Source organism: Periplaneta americana, chromosome 6 (genome assembly GCF_040183065.1).
Source record: "Periplaneta americana isolate PAMFEO1 chromosome 6, P.americana_PAMFEO1_priV1, whole genome shotgun sequence".
Lineage (NCBI taxonomy): Eukaryota > Metazoa > Arthropoda > Insecta > Blattodea > Blattidae > Periplaneta > Periplaneta americana.
The window spans coordinates 144,975,435-144,999,899 of NC_091122.1; the positions used below are offsets into that span (position 1 = coordinate 144,975,435).

General features: G+C 36.2%; 1 protein-coding gene across 2 annotated transcripts in view; it reads right to left on the bottom strand.

The window, feature by feature from the left end:
• Positions 1 to 23,210, bottom strand: part of Ranbp21 (exportin-5-like protein Ranbp21) — a 52,256-nt gene extending 29,046 nt beyond the window's left edge. Inside the window, exons 1-6 of one of the 2 annotated variants that reach the window (XM_069829223.1) lie at positions 22,523 to 23,210; positions 15,934 to 16,164; positions 11,353 to 11,661; positions 9,320 to 9,472; positions 4,723 to 4,974; positions 954 to 1,229 (exon numbers count right to left, since the gene is read on the bottom strand). In XM_069829223.1, coding sequence (XP_069685324.1) covers positions 954 to 1,229; positions 4,723 to 4,974; positions 9,320 to 9,472; positions 11,353 to 11,661; positions 15,934 to 16,164; positions 22,523 to 22,792 — 1,491 coding nt within the window. In that variant the 5' untranslated portion in view covers positions 22,793 to 23,210. Of the gene's footprint in view, positions 1 to 953; positions 1,230 to 4,722; positions 4,975 to 9,319; positions 9,473 to 11,352; positions 11,662 to 12,192; positions 12,319 to 15,933; positions 16,165 to 22,522 lie in introns of those variants that run through there. The other variant, XM_069829224.1, reaches the window with a different exon arrangement.
• Positions 23,211 to 24,465: the final 1,255 nt, after the last annotated feature.

Sequence of the window (24,465 nt, forward strand, 5' to 3'; positions counted from 1 at the left end):
GGCTTCATTGTGTGTAATTTATTTTGTTTTACCTACTACACTATTTTTTTAAATTGTTGTGCATTACTTAATGATCCACCCTCGTATATTCGTCAGCAAACCTTTTTTTTTTTTTTTATTTTGATGTTCTCAAAATTCGGGTGTGTTTTACATACAAATGCATGTTGCAATATGTTGTTGTTGTTTTCTAATGCCAGGCGTATGACAATGAAGTCATTTGACCTCTTGCACTCCAATATTTTTCAAAGATATTATCATGGTCAGCCACTGAAGCACAGATTTTGAGTGAAAATAGCAAGTTGTAGCCGATTTAAGTGAACACCATATTTCAACGTTTTGGTGGCTACTTCATTCACACACAACCCCCAGAATGTCTGGAGGACTACATCTGCTGTTGGTCGACGGGTCCATTGGACCTAGCTGGGAGATCTTGTTGATCACCAGCTTTCCCTCCTTAAGCCACTGGAGGGCAATTTTAGTGCCATAGCAGGTCAGCACTAGGAACAGAAAGTAGAAAGAGGAGGAAGGAAAGTGAAATGAACCCCTAGGCCTCGAATGCTCTAATGCCGTCGGGGTCGAAGAAAGTAAGAGTTCAGTCAGAGGACTGGATAGGAAAGGGTAAAGAGGGAATTAGGTATTGAATAGAGGAAAATTATACCAAATTCAGTCATTAACTCATCAAGCTGACCAGTGCTAATTGATGAGTAGCCCCTCCCTTTAGTTCAGCTCGTAAAACCATGCTTACTAACAGCTGCACCACGAGAAGGTAGGGATGGGACATGGGGTATTTGCCCAGGTTGGTTCCTTTAGGCCTTCAATGGGAAGGATTAATGGCTCTCCCCCCTGTATCCGACAGATACCCTTTTGCAGCCATGTTGCAATATAGTAAATATGATATTTATAGCATGACATTAAATCCCACAACATGAAAGATTAGTAAAATGAAAACGTACCTGGGACAAAGCTTCCCACTCCAGATAGGTAGCTGACTGGTAGTTGCACTCAATACCTTGTTCTAACATTGACTTTTGTATCCTCGTAACCAACCAGTTTTCTACATATGTAAATGTCATTAATGGAACAACTAATGTAGCTTGTCTAAATGTCTGCAACAATTCTGACCGACATTGATGGAAGAACTGGGCAAATTCTTCTTCACTATCATAGTCAAGACAAGCATAGGCGGCAGTTTCATGAGTGTTGGTACATCTTGATAGTGGATAGCTGACCTGTAATATTCATATCATAAAAGAAAAGAACAAACGTAGCTTTAAAAGAAACAGATGAGTGAAACCCTCATGAATCTAAAATGATTTCATTTGGATAAATAATAAGACTTGCTCATACAGGTTCCATCTGAAACCAACACACTAATTTTGAGGGATAGTTGGGGAGACCAAGACAAACACTTTTTGTCAAACAACATGGAATTGGCAACACGTAATTATCTCTTTACTTCACGATCATAATGTCTGAAGTACAATAACAAACAGTACGGAAAACATTACAACAATAAATGTCCTCGATTCATCTCCAAATCAAGCTCACAGTGGCACACCTGGAACTGCCTCACTCTCCAAAATTCCAGGAGCACCAAGAATTGTTTTTGTTGCTGCCATTATTCTGTAATGAAGGTTATTCTAGTTGTTGACTGCCATGGCATAACACAAAGTGCCCATGTAACCAAAGAAAAAGAAGTCAAATTTGTTGCTCATTGTCTAAACATTACAGTAACAATAATTTGGTAATCATATAGAAAATAACTATGCACATCAACCCCATGTTCTCAGACAAAAAATAATGTTTACCTTGGGATCTCCAACTAGTCCTCAAAGTGTGTGTATTGGATTCTCATATACCTGTACAGTTTCATACAAAATTAAATCACATACATTAATTCGTTCTACAGTTACAAAGAGATAGATTCAGTAAATAACCAGAATCGATTTATTACAAAGGAATAAATAATATTATCTATTTACATATCATCTCCACCAAAGTAGTTCCTTTAGGTGGTAAAACACTTTTGCCAATGTTTGAAGGCATTCCTAGAAATCATTTTTCGATCTCTCTTTAAATGTTCTGTTTGCAAACTGTTGAAGAATATATTCAATCTGACAAAACACTGAAAGTTTGACAGTCGCAGGTCCCGAGAATATGTTGAAAGCTCCGAAACTATTACATTGTAATTGACAAGATACTTTTTGACTGCCAACGAGTGATGTATAGGTGTGTTATGTACGTAGAACCAACTGTTTTGTGTCCATTTTCCCACACATTTCCTTGCCACTGACTCAATGAGATGAAGGAGCATTTCTCTGTTTACAATATGCCTTTCTAACATAAATTCATTCTGAATGAGACACAGACTCTTAAAGAAAACCTCTAGCATAATCTAGCCTTTGCTTTTCTCGAGACGAAATTTTTGTTCCTGAAAATATGATTTATATTTCCACTTACACAACTGACATTTGGGCATGGATATTACAAAAATCATCAAATTTTATTTCCAGTAATTATGATGTTAAAAAAATTAACATACTGATCAGTGATAATGTTTACATAGTCATTCAGGTTTCTTTGTGTTCAGGAAGAGTCAGTTCGGAACAAAGTACTGCAAACATAATGAATGTTCAAATCATTGTGACAAATTCCATAAAGACTTTCATTTACATTCCTGCTTATGTTGACATCTCCTGAATACTATTTCACTGGCCACTTCATATAATGCTTTCATCATTTTCCGAAGTTGACAGTTGCCTGTACACATCAGCGGACTGTGTCTTTAATATCCAAATGTAACAGATTTGCCAACATACAATCAATGGCCAAATGAACAAACGTGCGCATCTCCAACTGAAATTGTAAATTGGCTATACAAAAAACGATTTTATAGTTCAATAACAATATCAATGTTATAAAACTGACAAAACCAATGGGTATTCATAATATATGTTTAAAATTGTCGGACGGCAACATTCATAACAAATTTCTTCCCATCATTCACATCTGAACACATCTACTGCACTCCAACTAAGGGAACTTCTATGAGAACACAACTTCCGTCATAAGAGTTAAACCTCCCTGATGAATGCTACAAACTCCTGACAGTAAAATATTCCATGTGGAAAATGAAATTGCCAGATTCCGGGAAGTTACTGAAACTATCTTGTATAAAGTGTTTTTATATGTCTACTGCTGTTCATATTTTCATTGAACCTGTTCTGTTGTCAATTTCATATTGTGGTATGCCAATAAGCTATTAATGTTTGACTATAATTATTTATTTATTGTGCCACCTTTGCTTATCTTAAAAGTTAATACTTTACATTAACGTTTTCGATACGTATGTATCATCTTCAGATGTAGGGTGTTAGGTAAACATTTATGATGAAAACCTTGCCTTATGGTATGGAACTTATTATGATTTTCGGATCTTGTTAAAGTGAATTGCTCTGACTTAACCTAATTTGGTCTATAATACACATGTTACATTAAGTTAAAATCATTTGCAGTCCATATAGTACAAGTTCAAAGATTCAAAATATTTAAAAGTGATATAAAACTATTAATAGAGAAATATAAAAAACGTTGTAGAACACTTTTAACACTGTAAGCACTTGTTGGCTGTGTGTGCCAGTTTTTAACATCGTTAGATGGGGCTGCTTCTGTTGATCTTGATTTTAACAGCGAACTGATGCGGAGTACTGTTTATATCACTGACATGTATATAATTATTAACAATGTGTATTATTAAAGCATTTCATTCAATTTTGGTCACTAAATTGATGTGAAAATCATAGATGTATGTTGCTATGCTGCTGTGTGTCGGTGGTTTGACGTTATTGGTACAATTGGATGTTGTCGAGTCTATGAGTTTAAAACAGCCTTGCGTGTCTGTAACAATATGCGTTAATATTAATAAATTGAATTGAAAATTGGCTGGTGTTGTTTTAAATTAAATTGAAGCAGTTCTAACCAAAATTCAATTTAATTTAAAACAACACCAGCCAATTTTCAATTCAATTTATTAATATTTACGCATATTGTTACAGACACGCAAGGCTGTTTTAAACTCATGGACTCGACAACATCCAATTGTACCAATAACGTCAAACCACCGACACACAGCAGCATAGCAACATACATCTATGATTTTCACATCAATTTAGTGACCAAAATTGAATGAAATGCTTTAATAATACACATCGTTAATAATTATACACATGTCAGTGATATAAACAGTACTCCGCATCAGTTCGCTGTTAAAATCAAGATCAACAGAAGCAGCCCCATCTAACGATGTTAAAAACTGGCACACACAGCCAACAAGTGCTTACAGTGTTTAAAGTGTTCTACAACGTTTTTTTATATTTCTCTATTAATAGTTTTATATCACTTTTAAATATTTTAAATCTTTTAACTTGTACTATATGGACTGCAAATGATTTTAACTTCATGTAACATGTGTATTATAGACCAAATTAGGTTAAGTCAGAGCAATTCACTTTAACAAGATCCGAAAATCATAATAAGTTCCATACCATAAGGCAAGGTTTTCATCATAAATGTTTACCTAACACCCTAAATCTGAAGATGATACATACGTATCGAAAACGTTAATGTAAAGTATTAACTTTTAAGATAAGCAAAGGTGGCACAGTAAATAAATAATTATAGTCAAACTGTTCTGTTGTATTTTTAACTTAAATACATACATACCCTTGTAATTTTTGGTGCAGTACATTCCAGCCACTTTGGGACAAATGTAAGAAAAACTTTATCCTTTGAGATGTGTTCATGTCTGAAGAATGACATCCATAAAGAATTAGCATAATGAACTAAAGTGAGGCTGGGATGTCGACTAAATGTTAAAATGGCGTCTAGGTAAATGGCAAAATTAGGTGGACGACCATTCAGTCCATCATCTTTCCCCCACAATATACACACTTGCGATCCAAGTCCTGTCAAAACCTGCAAAAAAAAAAAAAAAAAAAAAATGTTACATCACACACAATGACCAAAATCAGGTAAAATTGATACAATACATGAATTCTATAAATGGATCTAGTCATTTTCCCTTGAATACTAAGTGGCATTGGTGATTGAAGGAGAGACGCTACAGCGAATGATAAGTGAAACTGTATTTATTGGAAAATGAAATCCATAAGATGTCAGTCTCATTACATTCGAAATATCAACAAAATTGTAATAATTTTACAAAGATTTCTAATATAGTAAGTTACGAGATGCTATATGCAATGTTCTCATATAATTTCGAACATTTGTACTTTTATACAATGAAATGTGACATAATAATTCGGCTTTGTAAGTTTTAACACCAAATGAAATTTCTTGTGTTAGCACAAAGGTTCACTACAGAACAGACATATGACATAATCAATTCTGAATTACTACTATGCTATTATGTAGAGAATGAAATTAATCTGCACCAATTCTATCCATATTACTTAGGCTCACATTACGAAACAAGCAATAGTTCAAGTTCCCATGGGAGAAGATTTTCTTCTCATGAAATTTCGGCCAGTATATGAGACTGGTGCTTACCCAGCATCTTGATGAATCTGGGGAGCTATGCTAGGTAGCGAAAGCAGTCAGCTGATCGATCTTGCCTTTATGTACTGTCCCACCACGGATTATTATTATTATTATTCTATCAATATCTTCTGTCAGTTGGTTCAGGTGTGATAACTTATGGCCTAACCAGAGAATACCATTCGGCCCTAATCTAATTCAATGTTTTTTACATAAAAACTGCAGTGTCAAAACAGTACTTGTTTTATAAACACAGTCTAAACTTTTATAGTCGTAAAAGATGCCTACTTTATAGGACTGTCTAATAGTTCCCATCTATAAAAAAGGAAACAAACTAGATTGTTGAAATTATAGGGGAACCTCATTACTATCAACATGTTACAAAATACTGACTCGAATAATACAATAGAGATTGGAACCATATGTTGAAGGAATATTAGGGGAGTACCAGGGTGGCTTTAGAAGTGGACGATCTACCACAGACCAAATATTTACAGTCAAAATATTGATGGAGAAGATGTGAGAAAATTATATATTATATTGAGATATTTTTATTTTTCTATATGTTGCTGTTGTTCCCTAATGCCCGGACACTTGGCAAGGAAGCCAATATTTTTCGTAGATTGGGTGGGTTGGGATAATTTGAGCATGAGTTACAATTTATTGAGTAAAATTTTACCTAATCTTCAAACACATGCCAATGTAATATATATTGTCTATTTCACAAATTATGGATTAATAACGGAGAAAAATTTGCTCCGGCGCTGGGCATCGAACCCAGGACCTCCGGTTCTACACACTGGGTGCTCTACCACTGAGGTATGCCAAGGCTCAACCCACAGCATCCTCTTCTCCTCTGGTTTTTCTTTTTGGCGTACTCCATGTTCGACATTATGTCATCATCATACAGGAGTGCACTCATATGAGTGACTTTGGCAGCTGGGAACCAACAGTTAGATGATGAAATCTGTGTGACGACGTTATTAATTTTTGATCCTACAGAATTCTCTTCTCCTATGGTTTTTTTCCAGTTATTAATAAATAATAACCACAACACAGAATTCTGTAAAGGTAAAGGTATCCCCGTAACATGCCATGAAGGCACTTGGGGGGCATGGAGGTAGAGCCCCATGCTTTCCATGACCTCGGCACTAGAATGAGGTGGTGTGGTCGGCACCATGCTCTGACCGCCTTTTACCCCCGGGAAAGACCCAGTACTCAATTTTATAGGAGGCTGAGTGAACCTCGGGGCCATTCTGAAAGTTTGGCAACGAGAAAAAATCCTGTCACCACCTGGGATCGAACCCGGATCTTCCAGTCCGCAGCCAGCTGCTCTACCAACTGAGCTACCCGGCCGCCCCAGAATTCTGTAGGATGAAAAATTAATATCATCACATAGATTTCATTGTCCAACAGTACATAATTGTTGGGTCCAGCTGCCTAAGTCACTCATATGAGTGCGCTCCTGTATGATGACATAATGTATGTCGAACATGGAGTAAGCCAAAAAGGGAAAAACTTAAACTAATGCAATGAAATGTTTCATAGTATAACTTTGTTCTATTTATGACCATCTTAGTAACTAGATACATAAACTCTCATTAGCAAATACTATAATCTGGAGCCGCTTCAGTTCTTTCTTGAAATTGCCTCCCACCCTACACGCAAGTTACCTGTGTACTGCGGGATGCATTTCTTTGAATCTCCCCAGCTTATCGTTTTGAGCACATATGCTGTAAATGACTTGTGAATTGTAAGAATAGAAGTTTCTGAGCAACTGAAAATCGTCATATTATTATGAATGAGGGAACTTCGTACAATCTGAAAGTAGAATTTTATGTACCATTAGTTTCTGGAGAATAATTATGCTAATTTTTTTTTAATGTATTACATGATACTCACTTTAAAATCTTTCTTAAACGAAGTAATGAAGCTATGGACATTTTATGCAAGATAAGACCACATATATTGTTGTTGTTGTTTTCTAATGCCAGGCATTTACAATAAAGTCATTTGACCTCTTGCACTCCAATATTTTTCAAAGATATTATCATGACCAGCCAATGAAGCACAGATTTTGAGGTGTTCCGAATCCATTTCTTGGTTTGAGTTGCACAATGGGCAGTTAGGGGACTGATATATTCCAATTCTATGCAGGTGTTTAGCCAAACAATCATGGCCTGTTACCAATTTAAATGCAGCTACAGACGATTTGCATGGTAAATCTGGAATTAACTGTGGATTTTGATGCAGAGAGTTCCATTTTTCCCCTTGAGATTGTGTTATCAAATTTTGTTTGTTGAAGTCTAAGTATGTAGATTTAATAAATCTTTTCACAGAGTAATACGTAGATTTAGTAACAGGTCTGTAAGTAGCAGTGCTGCCCTTCTTTGCTAAAGCATCCGCATTCTCGTTTCCCAGGATTCCACAATGAGATGGTATCCATTAGAATACAATTCTTTTATTGAGTGATATTAATTGAGAGAGCATTTTAGTTATTTCTGCTAAAATGCTCTCAATTGTAAATTATACTACCGGTATATATTTTTGGCAATCAAGCAAGTCATGAACTATGATACCCAGATCACCAGATCTGAATCCCTATGATTTTTATTTGTGAGAAATATTTAAAAAAATTGCAAAGATAAAATATACAGTGTAATTACAAAAAGGAAACATTAAATAAGAAGTAATATTAGAGGAGAAAAATTCGCTCCAGTGCTGGGGATCGAATCCGGGTCGTTGATTCTAAATACCAAGCACTCTACCATTGAGCTACGCTGAAGTTCAATCCACAGCACCGGATCGAACCCCTCTCCTCCAGTGCTTTTTCTTTTGTGGCCTGACTCCAAGTTGGGCATGTATGTTGACATTTTTATATTAAGTCAACTGCCATTATACAAGGAACGCACTCAGTTGAGTTTCTTGGTGGCTGGAATTCCACAATAATATGCACAGTAATCTGTACATTAATATGCACTGTTGCTCGAAGAATCTAAGTAAAGATTATTACTGTGCATATTACTGTGATATCCCAGCCACCAAGTCACTCAACTGAGTGCACTCCTTGTATAATGGCAGTTGACTTAATATAAAAATATCAACATACATGCCCATCTTGGAGTCAGGCCACGAAGGGGAAAAGCACTGGAGGAGAGGGGTTCGATCCAGTGCTGTGGATTGAACTTCGGTGTAGCTCAATGGTGAGAGTGTTTGGTACGTAGAATCAAGGACCCGGGTTCGATTCCCAGCACCGGAGCGAATTTTTCTCCTCTAATATTAATTGTTACTGTAACAGATGTATTCTGTAGGACCAAAAAATAATAATAATATTAATAATAATCTTTACGTAGATTACGTGAGAAGTTTCGGTAATTCCTGAACAATTTCATCTTGGAAGAGTAAAGTAAGAACACACTCTTATTACGCAAGAACTAGAGAAAACTATTAGAAGTGAAATTTCTTTAAAGGTATTGGAAGGCAAAAGAAAAAATAACGCAAACCTGCTAAATCTGATCTACAGATGAGTAACATTTTATTGATTGGTTGATTTATTTAGTGAAGTAAAATGACGGCCAAATTAGAGATGGTGTCAACAATAAGAGCAGCAATAAGCCATTGTGCCTAAAATTTGATGATAAAGAAGAAAAAGTATTTAAATTAATACAAAGAAAAAGTATTTAAATTGATACATATAATGGAATAGCTTCGGCATTTAGAGACCGAACAACCACTCAGGAATTGGATTTACTGTTCTACTTACCAATGTCAGTCTCTTTAGAAAGTTGTAGTGGCGTTCATCAAGTGATTTGCTCGATGCAGCATCAGCAGCCTTAAAAATGCAGTTCATCACATCCGAGCTGAATAATACCAACAGAGGCATGCGTTCTTCCACATGACCCTTCCGATTGACAATCTGATTGAAAACAAAGCAATTACCAAACAGCTATTAGAAAAAATACTAGATATCTGTTTTATGCATTAACAAGGGGATAATAGACTAACAAAACTTATGTAACTACTGAAAATGCTAAAACAATATTCATATGTATTCATTTCAAATGTAAACTGTAAATAAATTTGAATTTGAATTTGAACATAATGTATATTTGGCCTCCATTATATAGTGTGGGTTTAAGCTTAATACACAGGGAATCGTGAAGTATGACTTGGACTTTAGAAACCTGTTAAATAGGTCATTTTGAGCAAAAAATGTCATATGAACACTGGTCTGATGATGATCAGTATTATGCAGAACTAATAAAGGGAATAAATTACAAATACGCAGAAAGATTATTAAACAGAAAACGAGCACATCTCTGATTGAAAGCAGATTTGCAAATAATCCGCCTTCCATTTTAATGAAATGGTTACACAGATGTGAATTGTGCACAAAGCATATTGTAGCTATATATTAAAAGAAAAGGCGCGCACGCACACGCACACACACAAACATACCCCCCTCACCCTTAAATAGAGATTTAGCAACTTTTTCAGCACCATACAGTGACAAAAGTAAAACTTTCTCTATTGATAACAAGGAATCTAGTGACTTCTTAACTACTGTTTGACGACTTTCTACTACTAAGATTTATTTCAAATCATCCGTCCTCAAGTGAGGTTGACAACTAGGATCCAGAATTAACCAACATAAAAGATAAAGGGAAATGAAACGAGCAAAATAATGATTTGATTTGTACATTAAAACAAAAATTTACATGTTAACATATAGATGAGAGTGTAGAAGTTGAAGAGAGGCCTTCAGAATTTCCATTACAATCTTCTGAACCTCATAAAAGGGAATTTGAAAGGATTTAAGGATATCACATGTAAATTTTGGTAAACAACCCCTCACTCCAAATAGTAAGCCTGTAACATCCCAGTTGTAAAGCGAAATGCCAGTACGTGGCCAAGTGCTTCAGTCTCGCTGCAGCCGGGATGGCGACAATGGGTAGTACTGAAGGTTCTTCCAGGGACAGATCTCACTGCAGTGATGTTGCAAGACACCTTGATGGCATTGATGTATTCCGAGGACGAAAGACACTTTTTAGAGGAGATCCAGGAATTGGCTTTGGGGCATTCTTCAAATGTACAAACACCTTTGCCTTTATGTGGGAGCTGGCACCATGACTGGAATGATTGTTTTCTGAGAACTTCTCTGAGATGTTTTCCTTTAGTTTGAGGAGTGACGCTGTTTGGAGCAATCTTCAGGCGCGTGAGAGATGTTTTCTTCTCTTCTTCTAGATTTCTCAGGTGATGTAGATGTGCATCATTCACGTGTTCCAGTCGCCTACAGATGTTATAGTGTTGAATACTGGCTTCCCATTCAGCTCTCAGAATTCCAAGACCTGTTACGTTCTTTGATGCATACCGCATGGCATTCGGAGTGTCATCTGGGCAATGGCAACACTGATAATGTGACTCAAGAAAGAAATGCAAGATTGCAAAATGAGGATGTTAGGCTGCTCATCGATGGCTGATGTCAACAGATCTCATCTATCCTACAGCTTTCCCAATACTTTACATCACAGTAAAACCCCACTCTGTTCAGTGCAGACTCCACTGTATGTATTAAGATGCGAACAAGTTACAAAACCTGGATCACAGAATGGCGTAAGATTTTTTTTACAAATGAATGAAGAAACTAATGATAATTGGACCAACGTCCATATGGCATTTTTTGCTCAAAATGACCTATAGACCTGATTCCTCAAGCATGGGTCACACTACATGACTCATCCAGAATATAACAATGTATTTCTTCCGTGTAATAACTCAGATAGTAACGAATTATACCTGAAGTAAACATTCTGCTGCAGGCGCCTGGAAGCTCTCATCATCCAAGAGAAGACAGAGTATCTGCAAAAGTCTCCCCTCATTTGCCATGATATGACTTATAGACACCCATTCAATAAAACCAGTGAGTGTCAGTAAAACCACCTGTACTACGCGCACATGTACATTCGTGTCTTGGCTCTGTTCACGCAGACTCTTAACAGACTGAAAATGTTCCATGATAAGATGAAGGAAGAAGGCAAATATTTCTCCCATATTCAATGTGAGTGCTTGATAAATATCTCGGCGACGCTGAGTTGATTCCAAGGTCTGAAATGAAGAATAAATGATACTTTAATAAATGTTTTAAACATTCTCATCAAGCAGATAAAATGGAAGTTAGTTAATATTACAGTTTCTCATTTTTTAATAGTACATTACGCAACGAGCCTATAATTGTAGTAATTAAGACGCGAGTATCTTTGTTTATGAAATGAGCACAAGCGAGTTTCATAATTTTCATACAAGCGTCTTAATTACCATTATAAGCAAGTTTCATACGACTTTTTATGCTCAACCATATTTCTAACTTGAAATTATTTTTAAGTATTCATGTTATGGTTATCTAAGTGAGGAGCAGAACTGACCTTCTAAATTGTGAGATGTGCGCAGACGCGAAAGTATTGATTTTTTCTGAGGAATGAATGTCATTGACCTTGATATAATCTAGAGAATAACATGAACATTAATCTTGATATAACCTGGAAATTGATTTAGAATTGAAAAACGAGATGACAAATTGAATTTATTTGAATATTATTTACAATTAACTCTATAATTATTATAGTAACAGAACATAACCTTCTGCGACAGTATTGGATTTCCAGCCTCCATGACGTTTCGCTAGTTGTCTTTCGATTGCATATCCGAGAATAATCAATACTTGCACTTTTATAATGCTACAATGGTGATTTCTCATTGGCTGAACAACTGACCTATAATGAATAGGTGTACTTTAATGAGGTGCATTAAAGGGCTACTACCAGGTGTATAATTACTACATTTCGGCATGGTCGAGCATAAACAATTATACAGTATAGGAAGTAAATAATGAGACTGATTTTTTAATAAATTTTAACTCCAATTGTTAAAACCATCATGACAAGAAACTTTCTTGCCTACCACATTAAATATAAATTACCAGTGACATATAATGTGTTATACTTTGTTTCTGGGGGGGGGGGGGGGGAGAAGTTACGTTCATTGTTATAAAATCAAAATGGAGCAAAGTGCTAACATTAAATTCTGCATAAATATCAATAAAAGTACACCAAGGACAATGTCGATTCAAAAGCTCATAAGACAAATGTTTATCCCTTCTTCGTCTTCTTTTGTATAAGCATTTGCCTGTTTGTTTTCACACACATTCTGTCAATGATGATTATATCTCCTCGTTCCATCTTTTTAGAGGCCTGCCTACTTCACTTCTTCCTCTAGGTCGTAAGTTCTTTACTGCTTTAATAAGTCTTGTTTTGCTGACTCTGTCTACATGAGAATTCCAATTTTTCTTGTGCTTACATGTCTCAACACCTATAATATTACACTCCTCTCTTACATCCTGATTTCTGACTCTGTTAAGTCTTGTTTTGCCTACAATGGCTCCGAGGATTGCCGCCTTGTTGTGGCAGAGGGGCTTAATACACAATGACAAATATGCATGTGAGCGAAAGCTACAGGCTAGTAAGAGGCGAGGGGAAGCGAATAGCAATCCACAACCGATAGATGAGGCTCGAAGTCAAGTGAAGACCACTCATCTAGGGTTCCTGACACCCAAAATATGTTAGGAGGATAGACAACACCCTAAAGCCCAGAAAGGCAGCTTATCTACAGAAAGGAATAATAATAATTCCATTAATGTATTATGTTTGTTGTATTTTTCCAATACTGCAAATCTTTTCACAAAAGAATGTAAACAATACAAGTCACAATAAGCTATTAAATCTGGGTGCGCAAGAAGAAACATGGGCATAATATGCCTAAGTGGATTTGAGTGGGGTGAGTTCTCCATGCTTGATGGCAAGGTCCAAGAAATGTAAATTAGGCACCTTGTTTTTGTTTCATTACTTGCTCATGCACCATATCCTCCAAATTTGGCACTCTAAGACAATGTCTATTATTAAAACAAAATCTGTGCTGAAAGAAAAATGTTTCAATGGCATCAGATCCAGCCACGACACAGTGACAATCTGTCTGACAAAACCACTACAAGTTTCCCGTTCTTACTTAAGTACCAAAAAGTTAGAGGATTGTACTTGGTATAACACAAAGTAATTCTGATCACATCTTCAGTGTTTCTTTAATATTAAATCAGTTTCATTACTTATCACAATGTAGATAATACTTACTTACTTACTTACTTACAAATGGCTTTTAAGGAACCCGAAGGTTCATTGCCGCCCTCACATAAGCCCGCCATCGGTCCCTATCCTGTGCAAGATTAAGCCAGTCTCTATCATCATACCCCACCTCCCTCAAATCCATTTTAATATTATCCTCCCATCTACGTCTCGGCCTCCCTAAAGGTCTTTTTCCCTCCGGTCTCCCAACTAACACTCTATATGCATTTCTGGATTCGCCCATACGTGCTACATGCCCTGCCCATCTCAAACGTCTGGATTTCAAGTTCCTAATTATGTCAGGTGAAGAATACAATGCGTGCAGTTCTGTGTTGTGTAACTTTCTCCATTCTCCTGTAACTTCATCCCGCTTAGCCCCAAATATTTTCCTAAGCACCTTATTCTCAAACACCCTTAACCTATGTTCCTCTCTCAGAGTGAGAGTCCAAGTTTCACAGCCATATAGAAGAACCGGTAATATAACTGTTTTATAAATTCTAACTTTCAGATTTTTGGACAGCAGACTGGATGAAATGTAGATAATATATAACCTAAATATAGGGTGGATGGTAACCTCTGCATCAAAATGAAACTGGTAATAGGCCATGAGGAAAAATTTGAAAAATCTAAATAAGTTTTTTTTCCCTAACATTCACCATTTTAGAGGAAATTGTTATGCTTCTATGAAGCATGTACAACATCATGGGTACTGCAATAACTCTACTAAGCATGGCGTTCACTCCTTACCTTGCTCTCTACCTCTGCTGTACTCAGTTGGTGATGCACTACATTGTGCTGCGATGCAAGATTTATTTTAACGATTTTCGCAATTATTCAATTTAAATTCATGGCTAAACAGTTTGATATGCAAAAAATTATTCAAGACATTAACGGTTCAGATTATTTTTACCTCTTTACTTATATAGCAGTCAGTCATTTTTCTCAGGCCATTACTGCAATAGAGGACTACAAATATTGGGCAAAAACTCTTTTTTTCCTGCTTATCGGTGCTTCACTGAAGGAAAAGTGTAATAAAAGTTTTGTTACATTTAATATGTTGTTGCTTTCTAATGCCAGGCGTTTGACAATAAAGCCATTTGACCTCTTGCACGCCAATATTTTTCAAAGATATTTTCATGGTCAGCCACTGAAGCACAGATTTTGAGGTGTTCCGAATCCATTTCTTGGTTTGAGTTGCACAATGGGCAGTTAGGGGACTGATATATTCCAATTCTATGCAGGTGTTTGGCCAAACAATCATGGCCTGTTGCCAATCTACATGCAGCTACAGACGATTTTCGTGGTAAATCGGGAATTAACTGTGGATTATGATGCAGAGAGTTCCATTTTTCCCTTGAGATTGTATTATCAAATTTTGTTTGTTGAACTCTAAATATGTAGATTTAATAAATCTTTTCCCAGAGTAATACATAGATTTAGTAACAGGTCTGTAAGTAGCAGTGCTTCTTTGCTGAAGCATCCGCATTCTTGTTTCCCAGGATTCCACAATGGGATGGTATCCATTGGAATACAAATTCTTTTATGGAGTGATATTGAGAAGCATTTCAGTTATTTCTGCTGTTTGAGATGAAGGTGTGTGTTTACAGACTATTGACAGAATAGCTGCTTTGGAGTCTGACAATATGTTGTTGTTTTCTAATGCCAGGCGTTTGACAAAGTCATTTGACCTCTTGCACTCCTATATTTTTCAAAGATATTATCATGACCAGCCACTGAAGCACAGATTGTGAGGTGTTCCGAATCCATTTCTTGGTTTGAGTTGCACAATGGACAGTTAGGGGACTGATATATTCCAATTCTATGCAGGTGTTTGGAGTCTGACAATATAACTGCATTCTTAAATTTATTGATGTGGCATAAAAGATTCCTGAGACTTTCACTTATTGCAATGATTTCTCCATCAAAACTTGTTGTTCCATATCCAAGAGATCTATAAATGAGAAGAGACAGCACGTAACACCTGCACCGGCACCTTGTTCTCTGGAGATCAAGGATCCGTCGGTGTATAAATGAAGCCAGTTTTGTGGAGGGTACCTAATATTAATTGTCTCTAAAGACAATGTAAAATTACCTCTTAAATTTTGGTGCATTGGTTCCCTTCCATCCTGTATAGCAAGCACATGAAAATATGCTTTCACTCATTCAATTACTCATATTTACCTTTCATTACTTGTCACAGAATTACCTGTAGAAGAGCCACATCCTCTGCTAATCTCAGAAACACAAACAAAACTAATTCTGTTTGACTTCCTCCTCGTGAACAAGCAGCTTGGAGTTCAGCTAGTAACGTTGGCCATTGTTGAGGCCATTCTCTTTTGATCATTTCCACAATAACTCTAGACAAGGCGTCCTTGATATGTACATGCTCTTGAAATTGTGGATGTATATCCCTCTGCAATAGTTCCATTGCATTTTCCTGCAGAAAAAGAGTAAATGTGTAAAAAATTATTAGCGGCATGAAGACAACATATACTACCTCATTATGCATTTTATGTATTTCACAACCCAGTTTTTTATCCCACTGCCAATGATATCACTCACAGTTTATTTTCTTGCATTACCACCTTGAAGATACACATAAATGAAATCATTATTTTACTATCAATAAAATAAAAATATAGCCTCCATTATTGTGTTCTGAACTGCATACAAAAAGCAATCTTCATAAACCCAAAAAGTAAAATATTTGACCTCAGTGATAAATTAAATTGTACAGTTTAAGTGAATTATGTGATTTATAACTACTCATTGTTAATACTTACAGAAAGATGCCTTCTCTCCCATACACAGTAATCAGTTATAGGTTGACAAATCGAACTAAAACCCTGACCAAGTTACTACGTGAGTGCTGGCTGTCTTGGAGTGAGCAAGTGAGAAAGCACGGGAGGAAGGGAGAGAGCACTATGAACTCAGCGTTGCCACATTTAGTAACAGGGATAGGCTACATAAGATTATTATTATTATTATTATTATAGAATTAGTATATTATTAGTATAGAATGCAATACTCGTCTGAGATGTTCTCGACTACCCTTATAACCTATTTCATCTTACAGTTTCTTTAATGTAGGTACTTCATTTTTAGTGTGTAGTACTCTTGTATTTTTCTCCTTATAATGCACCTATCCATATCATCCAATATAATTTTTTTGCTCACTTTTCGGATTTTACCGGTGTGGATAATTTGGTTTGGTTACTGTAGGCTACTTTTGTTTCTCTTCTAATTTTTTTAATGAATGATTCCGAATTTCCAGTTGCTGTTGCAGCTCGTTTTGTTGCTTGACGCAGTGGCAAATTAAATGAATTCCTGTTCTTCTCAGCAACAAAAAACTCATTTACCTTGACAACAATACTTCTTCCTTCACAGTCTACAACTTTATTCTTGCCTGTCTCCGTCGGTGTGAATTAATTATTTGATAATACTGTAGCTTAGGAATCTTCATACGCACGCACACAACACAACTCACAATCGGCTAGACTGAAATCGGCAACGTTGTGATAACAGTTGTATTGTACTTGCAGGTCCACTCACAGTTTGTCAAACCTGCTAACAAAAGTATTAAAAGGTTGACTAGTTGCCTGCAATGCTAGCATAATGGAACCTTCCTAGCAGACAGTCAAGGCAAAAATGAAAAATCCGTTATTGTTATAATACTGGAGAGTGGTTCTTGTATTGGTCGCAATGCCCACACACACCCTCTCAGATATTTAAGTGGTGATTGGTGACTGAATGACGCAGGTCGAGGGAGAGGGAAGAATGAAAGAGAGAGATTCCAGAAGTTGGAGTGTTTTACGGGGTTTCACTTGAAGTTGTCAACCTATATTTAGATGAACAGCATAAAAACTTAGGCTCACCATAGTTTTGCCTTCAGGTCAAATAGTTCTACTTATAGCAGATCCCCACCATACTCAAACAGATTAGACTACCAGGTTAATATATCATTAACAATATTTTATTTTTATAGAAAAAATAATAATTTTGGGCTTAAATGGGTTAACATAAATTTATGTTGCTTCACATTCTACAGCAGTGGACTTCAAGTTCCATATGAGAAGTTGTCCAATTCTACCAACCTTCCATTATGCACTTTTCGTATTATATTTTTCATGTTCCACCCATTAGGCCTACCTAAACAATTTTAGCAACTTTCATAAAAGAGATATGAAATCGGAATTATAATCTAAGAAAACATAAGTTACCTACAAAATCCTATGTGAGATGATGTAGGCTAAGATGAGTTCCTCTTCATTAATATTCACCTCGAAAACAAAGTGAAGGCTAAACAACAGCCATAAAGCCAGTACAGTGAAAATGATGTTCATAACAGCTGAACTAATGTCAGGTAATTCCACACACAATTAGGCCCATATCACAATTAAGTAATTTCTTAGAAGATTTTTTTTTTATTTTATTGGGTTATTTTACGATGCTGTATCAACATCTAGGTTATTTAGCGTCTGAATGAAATGAAGGTGATAATGCTGGTGAAATGAGTCCGGGGTCCAGCACCGAAAGTTACCCAGCATTTACTCGTATTGAGTTGAGGGAAAACCCCGGAAAAAACCTCAACCAGATAACTTGCCCCGACCGGGATTCGAACCTGGGCCACCTGGTTTCGCGGCCAGACACGCTGACCATTACTCCACAGGTGTGGACTCCTAGAAGATAATGCTCATGAGAAGAGAGAGCCGGTATTAGTGGATATTGATGGGGAACTTTATTACGTCATAGGTGACTTCATAAATCATGACAAATGTGTGGAAAATATATTCCTTTTTTTTTTCCCTGCCCTCTCTCTTCCCCCTTTTTTTTATTTATTCTTGGAAATAATTCACATTTATTTTATATTTCTTTGTTTCTACGTATTTTCTAATATTACATATTGTAATTTTTATATTTTAAATTATTTACTTTACCTGAACAAGAATCGAACCATAGAGAGTTTTCGCTTTATTCTCCATACCAATGCTCTACCAACTGAGCTCTTAGAGCAACTTGAAGAGTGATACGAAAATGTTTCTATTGGTATTTTATGGTTATAAAATATACAATAACAGATGGCAGCATTAATACCTTAGTTTTAATTTTGAGAAATAGATGCTAAGTACTTAAGTCTAATTAAAAATATGGAAACATTTCTAGCGCGTTGAAAAATACTAATAGAAACCTCCTTTCAGTTGGATAATGAGTGTCTGATTCTGATAACCATGCAATCAGCTTGACCAAGTATGTCTACGGCAAAAAGAAGTGTCAGTGAAGAAAGTGAACATACGTGTAATGACATTAATGGAAAACACTGGATGTTCTATAGCAGCGTTTCTCAAACTATGGTCTGCGGACCACCTGTGGTCCTCGAGGTTGCCCTTGTGGTCCTTCAAAAGAGACAGAAGGAAAAATAAAATTCAAACGAATTGCGTACTGGTATCGCACTATAGCTGAAAATCTCCGAGATTGGAAATGACACATGACAGTCACCTTTCAATTTTTCTCTCAGTGCTGACATTTTATGAAATTTATTACCCTACCCACTCTACTCTCAGCAACAAAAGAGGGATTTAAAACACTATAAACGTCGTGTTTCTCGCCAGCTTTTCCCTGCACACTGGCGCTGCACCTGTAAACCAGCCAGGGACCACCTGAATTCACAAAAGAGGACCAAAATATGTATTTATGGCTTTCTTAATAGTTTTGCCGACATCCAATGTGCATATTGAAATAGTCACGTATTGTACGTCGTACACCAATAATAGAACATGTCAAATTCCATCTTTACTTGTTGAAAATCGGGCATGTTTCTGCATTAATTTTTTTTCTATTTTTCTAGATGACGATATAAGAAATTTTAGACTCCATCTACAATATTTTAAAATCCGGGCGAATCAGATTCAGAAATTCAAATTACAATACTTTTCTAATTATATTTTTTGTAGCAAATCACAAGTAACTTATAACAAATTCTGTGCATTGTTGATTCGTTGCTGGCCTGTTTGCAGTTGTTTGAAATCCTTCTTATGTGGTACACGCTAGTAGTTGTCTATGTCTGTGTTAAATAGTGCCCACTAAACATAATGGGAAACTGGCTTTGATCCGGATCTTTGAAAAGAAAGGAATGTAATGATACGCTTCATTTAGGCAGTACTAATAGTTCAGAAGCTGTGTGTGTGAAGATATTAATATCAGTGATTCTAATGCCCTTAAATAAATACCTAGTCCTAGTGGTAGCTGTTCAAAGAAAAAATACTTTCGTAAATATTACAAGAGTTATTTGGAACTTGGATTTACTTGGTGTGACAATGAGAGTGAATCGAAACCTCGGTGCATTATTTGTTACGAAGTGCTTTCAAACGAGTGTCTGAAACCCGCGAAATTGAAACTGCACTTGAAGCACGCAAATGTAAAAAGTAAACCTGTCGAATTTTTTCAACTATGTGTTGAGTAAGGTGGTCCGCGGAACTGTTCTGACTTAAAAAAGTGGTCCCCACTTCAAAAAAGTTTGAGAAACGCTGTTCTATAGAATTTGCTCAACTTTAAGGATTAATTCCAACTGCAGTAGAAGAAGATTATGAAAATTGTGGTGCTATAACAAATTTTCTAAACAAAGGAAATCGAATCAAAATATTCTCTATCTTTTCAGGTGCTTATGTTGCGGGAAAACTATTTCGGCTGTTACAGAACAGTCTATAACATTCTCTATGGCACTCGGCAGCAAGCGTGCCCGGCATTAGTGCTTGTCATTCCTGGTGAAAGGGGTCTGCAAGTCGCATGCTACAGTCTTTCTCTCTCTATCCCTGCCTTCAAGGACACAGCACATTGTCACATTGCAACTGATAGCTGCTGTTCAGTTGCCTATGAACTCTGTTGACGTTTGTATTGAAGTACGTACGTCTTAGTTGAAGAGTGAGGTTTAATGTGACACCACAAAAGTTCGCACTACAACAAAGGATTTATCTTGTCGAGTGTTACTTTATAACGAAGAATTGTGGAATAGTGCAACGACGTTTTGCAACGCAATTTCCTGGTGTTCTCGTTCCACATAGGAAGACTATATTAACCTCGTAAAAAAGTTTAGAGAAACAGGGTCAGTTCTGAATAAACGTGAAAAGAGAACCCCAAGTGTAGCTACTGAGGAAAAACTCGCTGAGATAGGAGAAAGGTTAGAACAGTTTCCTCGAAAATCTCTCCACTGTCTCTCACAAGAAACAGGTTTCGAAAACCACAACATTTGGAGCCACTAAAATTCTTAAGTTTATGTCCTACAGAGTGGCAATACTGCATGAATTACCAGTCTAGAGATAATGTGAGTAGTGAGAATTTTTGTAACTGGGTTTTACAAAGTGTTGCCGATAGTGCTGTGGATCCTATAGTAATTATTTTGACAGCTGAAGCATGGTTTCACTTACATGGCCATGTTATAACGCAAAACAGTAGATACTGGAATGCAGAAAATCTTCATCTCATTCATGAAACTCCTTTACATAATGAGAAGGATGGCGTATGGTGCGCTATAGGCTAACTGTATATAGGATTACAGGCCATTGACGATACAATCAATGGTAACAGATATAGGACACAAATAGGGCCTATTCAATTCTTTTTTGAACAGTTAACCGATATAGAGTGCCAGAATGCTTATTTCCAGCAGTGCATTATTTATGGGAAAATCTAAAAAATAAAGTACACAATCCGTGAGTTAAAAGACAGGGAAAAATTTCAGTAAGCTTATACGGATTCCTCACTGACAAATATATCTTAAAATACTAAAAAGAGTAAAGTTGTCTGTGTTTGTCGAATGCGCATCATTATGCTTACGGAAAGGCACTTTTCAGTGCCAATAATTTATTTTGTGTGCACAAGGTTGGAATTTTGAAGTAAGAGGGAAAGCAAGGAATCCATGTTCTGAAATTTATCCAATAGGCCTACTGTAATTTCAATAGCCGACTCTAGCGACTGTAGTGGACTCCATTTACCGGGAATGACAAATGCTGATGCTGGGCCCGTTTGCTGCCAAGTGCCGTAGAGAATGTCACAGACATAAATACAGTTCAAGAATATTACAGTTTTGCAGAGAGATTTGCTACGTTATCGTGACCAGTAAGTTAATACTGAACTAAGAGGAGGGCAGGGCACAGTAGTCAAGAGAGACAAATCGTATATTTGGACGAGAAAATACAACGGAGGCATATAGGTCGGTAATTTGCTAGGAGACGTCGTTGCATATAGGCCACTTTTACACTAAATCTAAAATTTCTTTTCGCAAGATATACTAAAACCCTAAACTAACCTAACCTAACCTTTTTCTTAATCTGTGACAGGTTACGTTAGTATTTTAATATACGTTGAATACACTAAGGTTAGGTTTAGTGTAAAAGTGGTCTATATGCAACGATGTCTCCTAGCAAATTACCTTTACATTTTATGTATAATAAAATAACACAAATAATTTATAAGGTTATTGTTCATGTGAAACAATTTATGACGTCAAACACGCATGACGCCATAAACGATACTCTTTCCGTGAATGAGCAAATAATATGCAAGGCATGCCAAAAGCCTGAACAAACCAAACCTAACCTGTACTGATCCTCGATTATTGTACTGGTGTTGGTTATAATGACCAACGTTTTCTACCGAATTTCCCAAACTTCAATTAATATGAATGTCCAATTTCCTGAATAAAGTTCAGAACACGGTTACCTTCCTTTCCCTCATTTTCTTATTTTGATTACTTATAACCATTTATTGTATCTTAACTTATGACCTAAATTATGCATTACCTTAATAAATATTTTTTCTTGTTGCGACATATGGTTCCATCGATATTTTACACAATGTTCCATCAATTGCAGCCCAAAATGACGTACAAAATGGGATGCATTATTCTTCTGGGCTAAATACAACCCACAATGCACACACATAGGAGATGCCTCCTTAAATCGTTCGCATGCTGTATATGCTTCCATTCTATGTTCTTGCGGTGCATTTGGATCCATAGTTAACTCGACAGCACGAGCCAGCTCTTCTGCAATTTCTGCAACTTCTGTCATGTTTTATAGGTACTTAATATTCTAGTGAATGTTCCTAAATATAGAGAAATTAAGCCTGAATGTCTAAACACACAACACTCACAACATGGTCAATTAAGCCGGTAAAAAAAAATTGAAGTTTGAACATATTACATATTCTACATTATGCCACTTAACAAATGTACAAATAAACTGGGCTGTATAATAAACTGATATATTGGACAATTTATGTTCTTCGCGAATTTGAAAATTCATTCGTCTGTACGATTTGAATCGTTACATTGCACGCCACAGAAATAACCAGCACCCTCAACGTCCACAAAACAAATCAATTCTCATTTCTCTTTCCTCAACATACATTGTTGCCAAGTATAGTTTAGATGTTCTCTGACTTGCTCCAGATTGTTGATTATCTTTGCAGAGAAAGTGGCAACGCTGTGGAAATGTAGGGCAGCCAACGAGCTGGATGTGGCGAACACGTCTGCACCAGCGCTCTGGGTGGTACTAGCTTGAACTATCGGCAGTGTACGAGTGTACACAACTATAGCGGAGTTTGAGACTTCGGGAGGCCTAGCGTGATAATCTAAATCCTCCCGATATGTAGCGGAATTAAAAAAAAAATGTTAGCAGTTTAAATTTGTATAATTCCCCTAAAATTACCTACATAAATTTTGTTCGTTTTTTCTATAAGATTTTGTGTAATTAATGTTCTCTAAAAGATGACGCTAAAACTCATACTTTTAATCACGAATTAAAATATCACTTCATTCTCAACTATAGCAAAAAATAAAACTGTTATCTGCCATTGTCTGTGCTTCACTGAGAATAACATTAGATCTGAAAAAATGAAATGTATGCTGTGAGAGACACAAAATAGGTGATAATATTAGAAGGTTCAGCAACAAATGTTTGATAAGAGTAGTCTAATACAACAACTTGACATGAGGAATTTGAATAATGTGTAAGTAACATATTTTCCCTTGAAATTATATTTTTGATCTCTCCATATTTAGCAGTACTGACCTCCGTAGCGGATTTCGTATTTCTGGAATTGAGCACACTATGGGCCGCCAAGTTTTAACTGGTCAGCTGTGAGACGTATACACACGTGGAGATTTTTAAATTCCCTAATTAAGATGCCTCTTTATGATCTGCTTATAACTGTAGTAACCTAAGTGACAAAAAAAAAAAAAAAAAAAAAAAAGAAAGAAAGAAATATATCGTATTTCAATTAGTTTGTTGTAGAAAAATTCTGTAACGTGTAGCACTATATTGTTTTTATAGATTCCCGTTGAGAAATAATTTGTTAACGAAACAGTTGGTTTCAAAAATTAGAAATAAATGGTATCCCGCAACACACAGTATTTTGTGTTCTGCACACTTCCAGAATAAATGCATATATTTTGTAAACGAAAAGAGATGGTTGCTGACCAATGCAATATACGAACCATCAACATGTGGGAAATTCTGTTCTACTTAGTGCAACACATGCACACTGAATCACAATAGCGAGTGCAGTTAAAATTATCCCTATATGCATGAATCAATCCCAAGTCTGACAGTTGAAAACCAGCCAGGCAGCTAGCAGCTAAAATTATATCATGTAACCTACATTGCTGATCACTCATTGCCAGTTCTCTTGATAAAGAATATTTATCAATGAGTTACGTTTCCTACGACCTTTAAAATGTTTA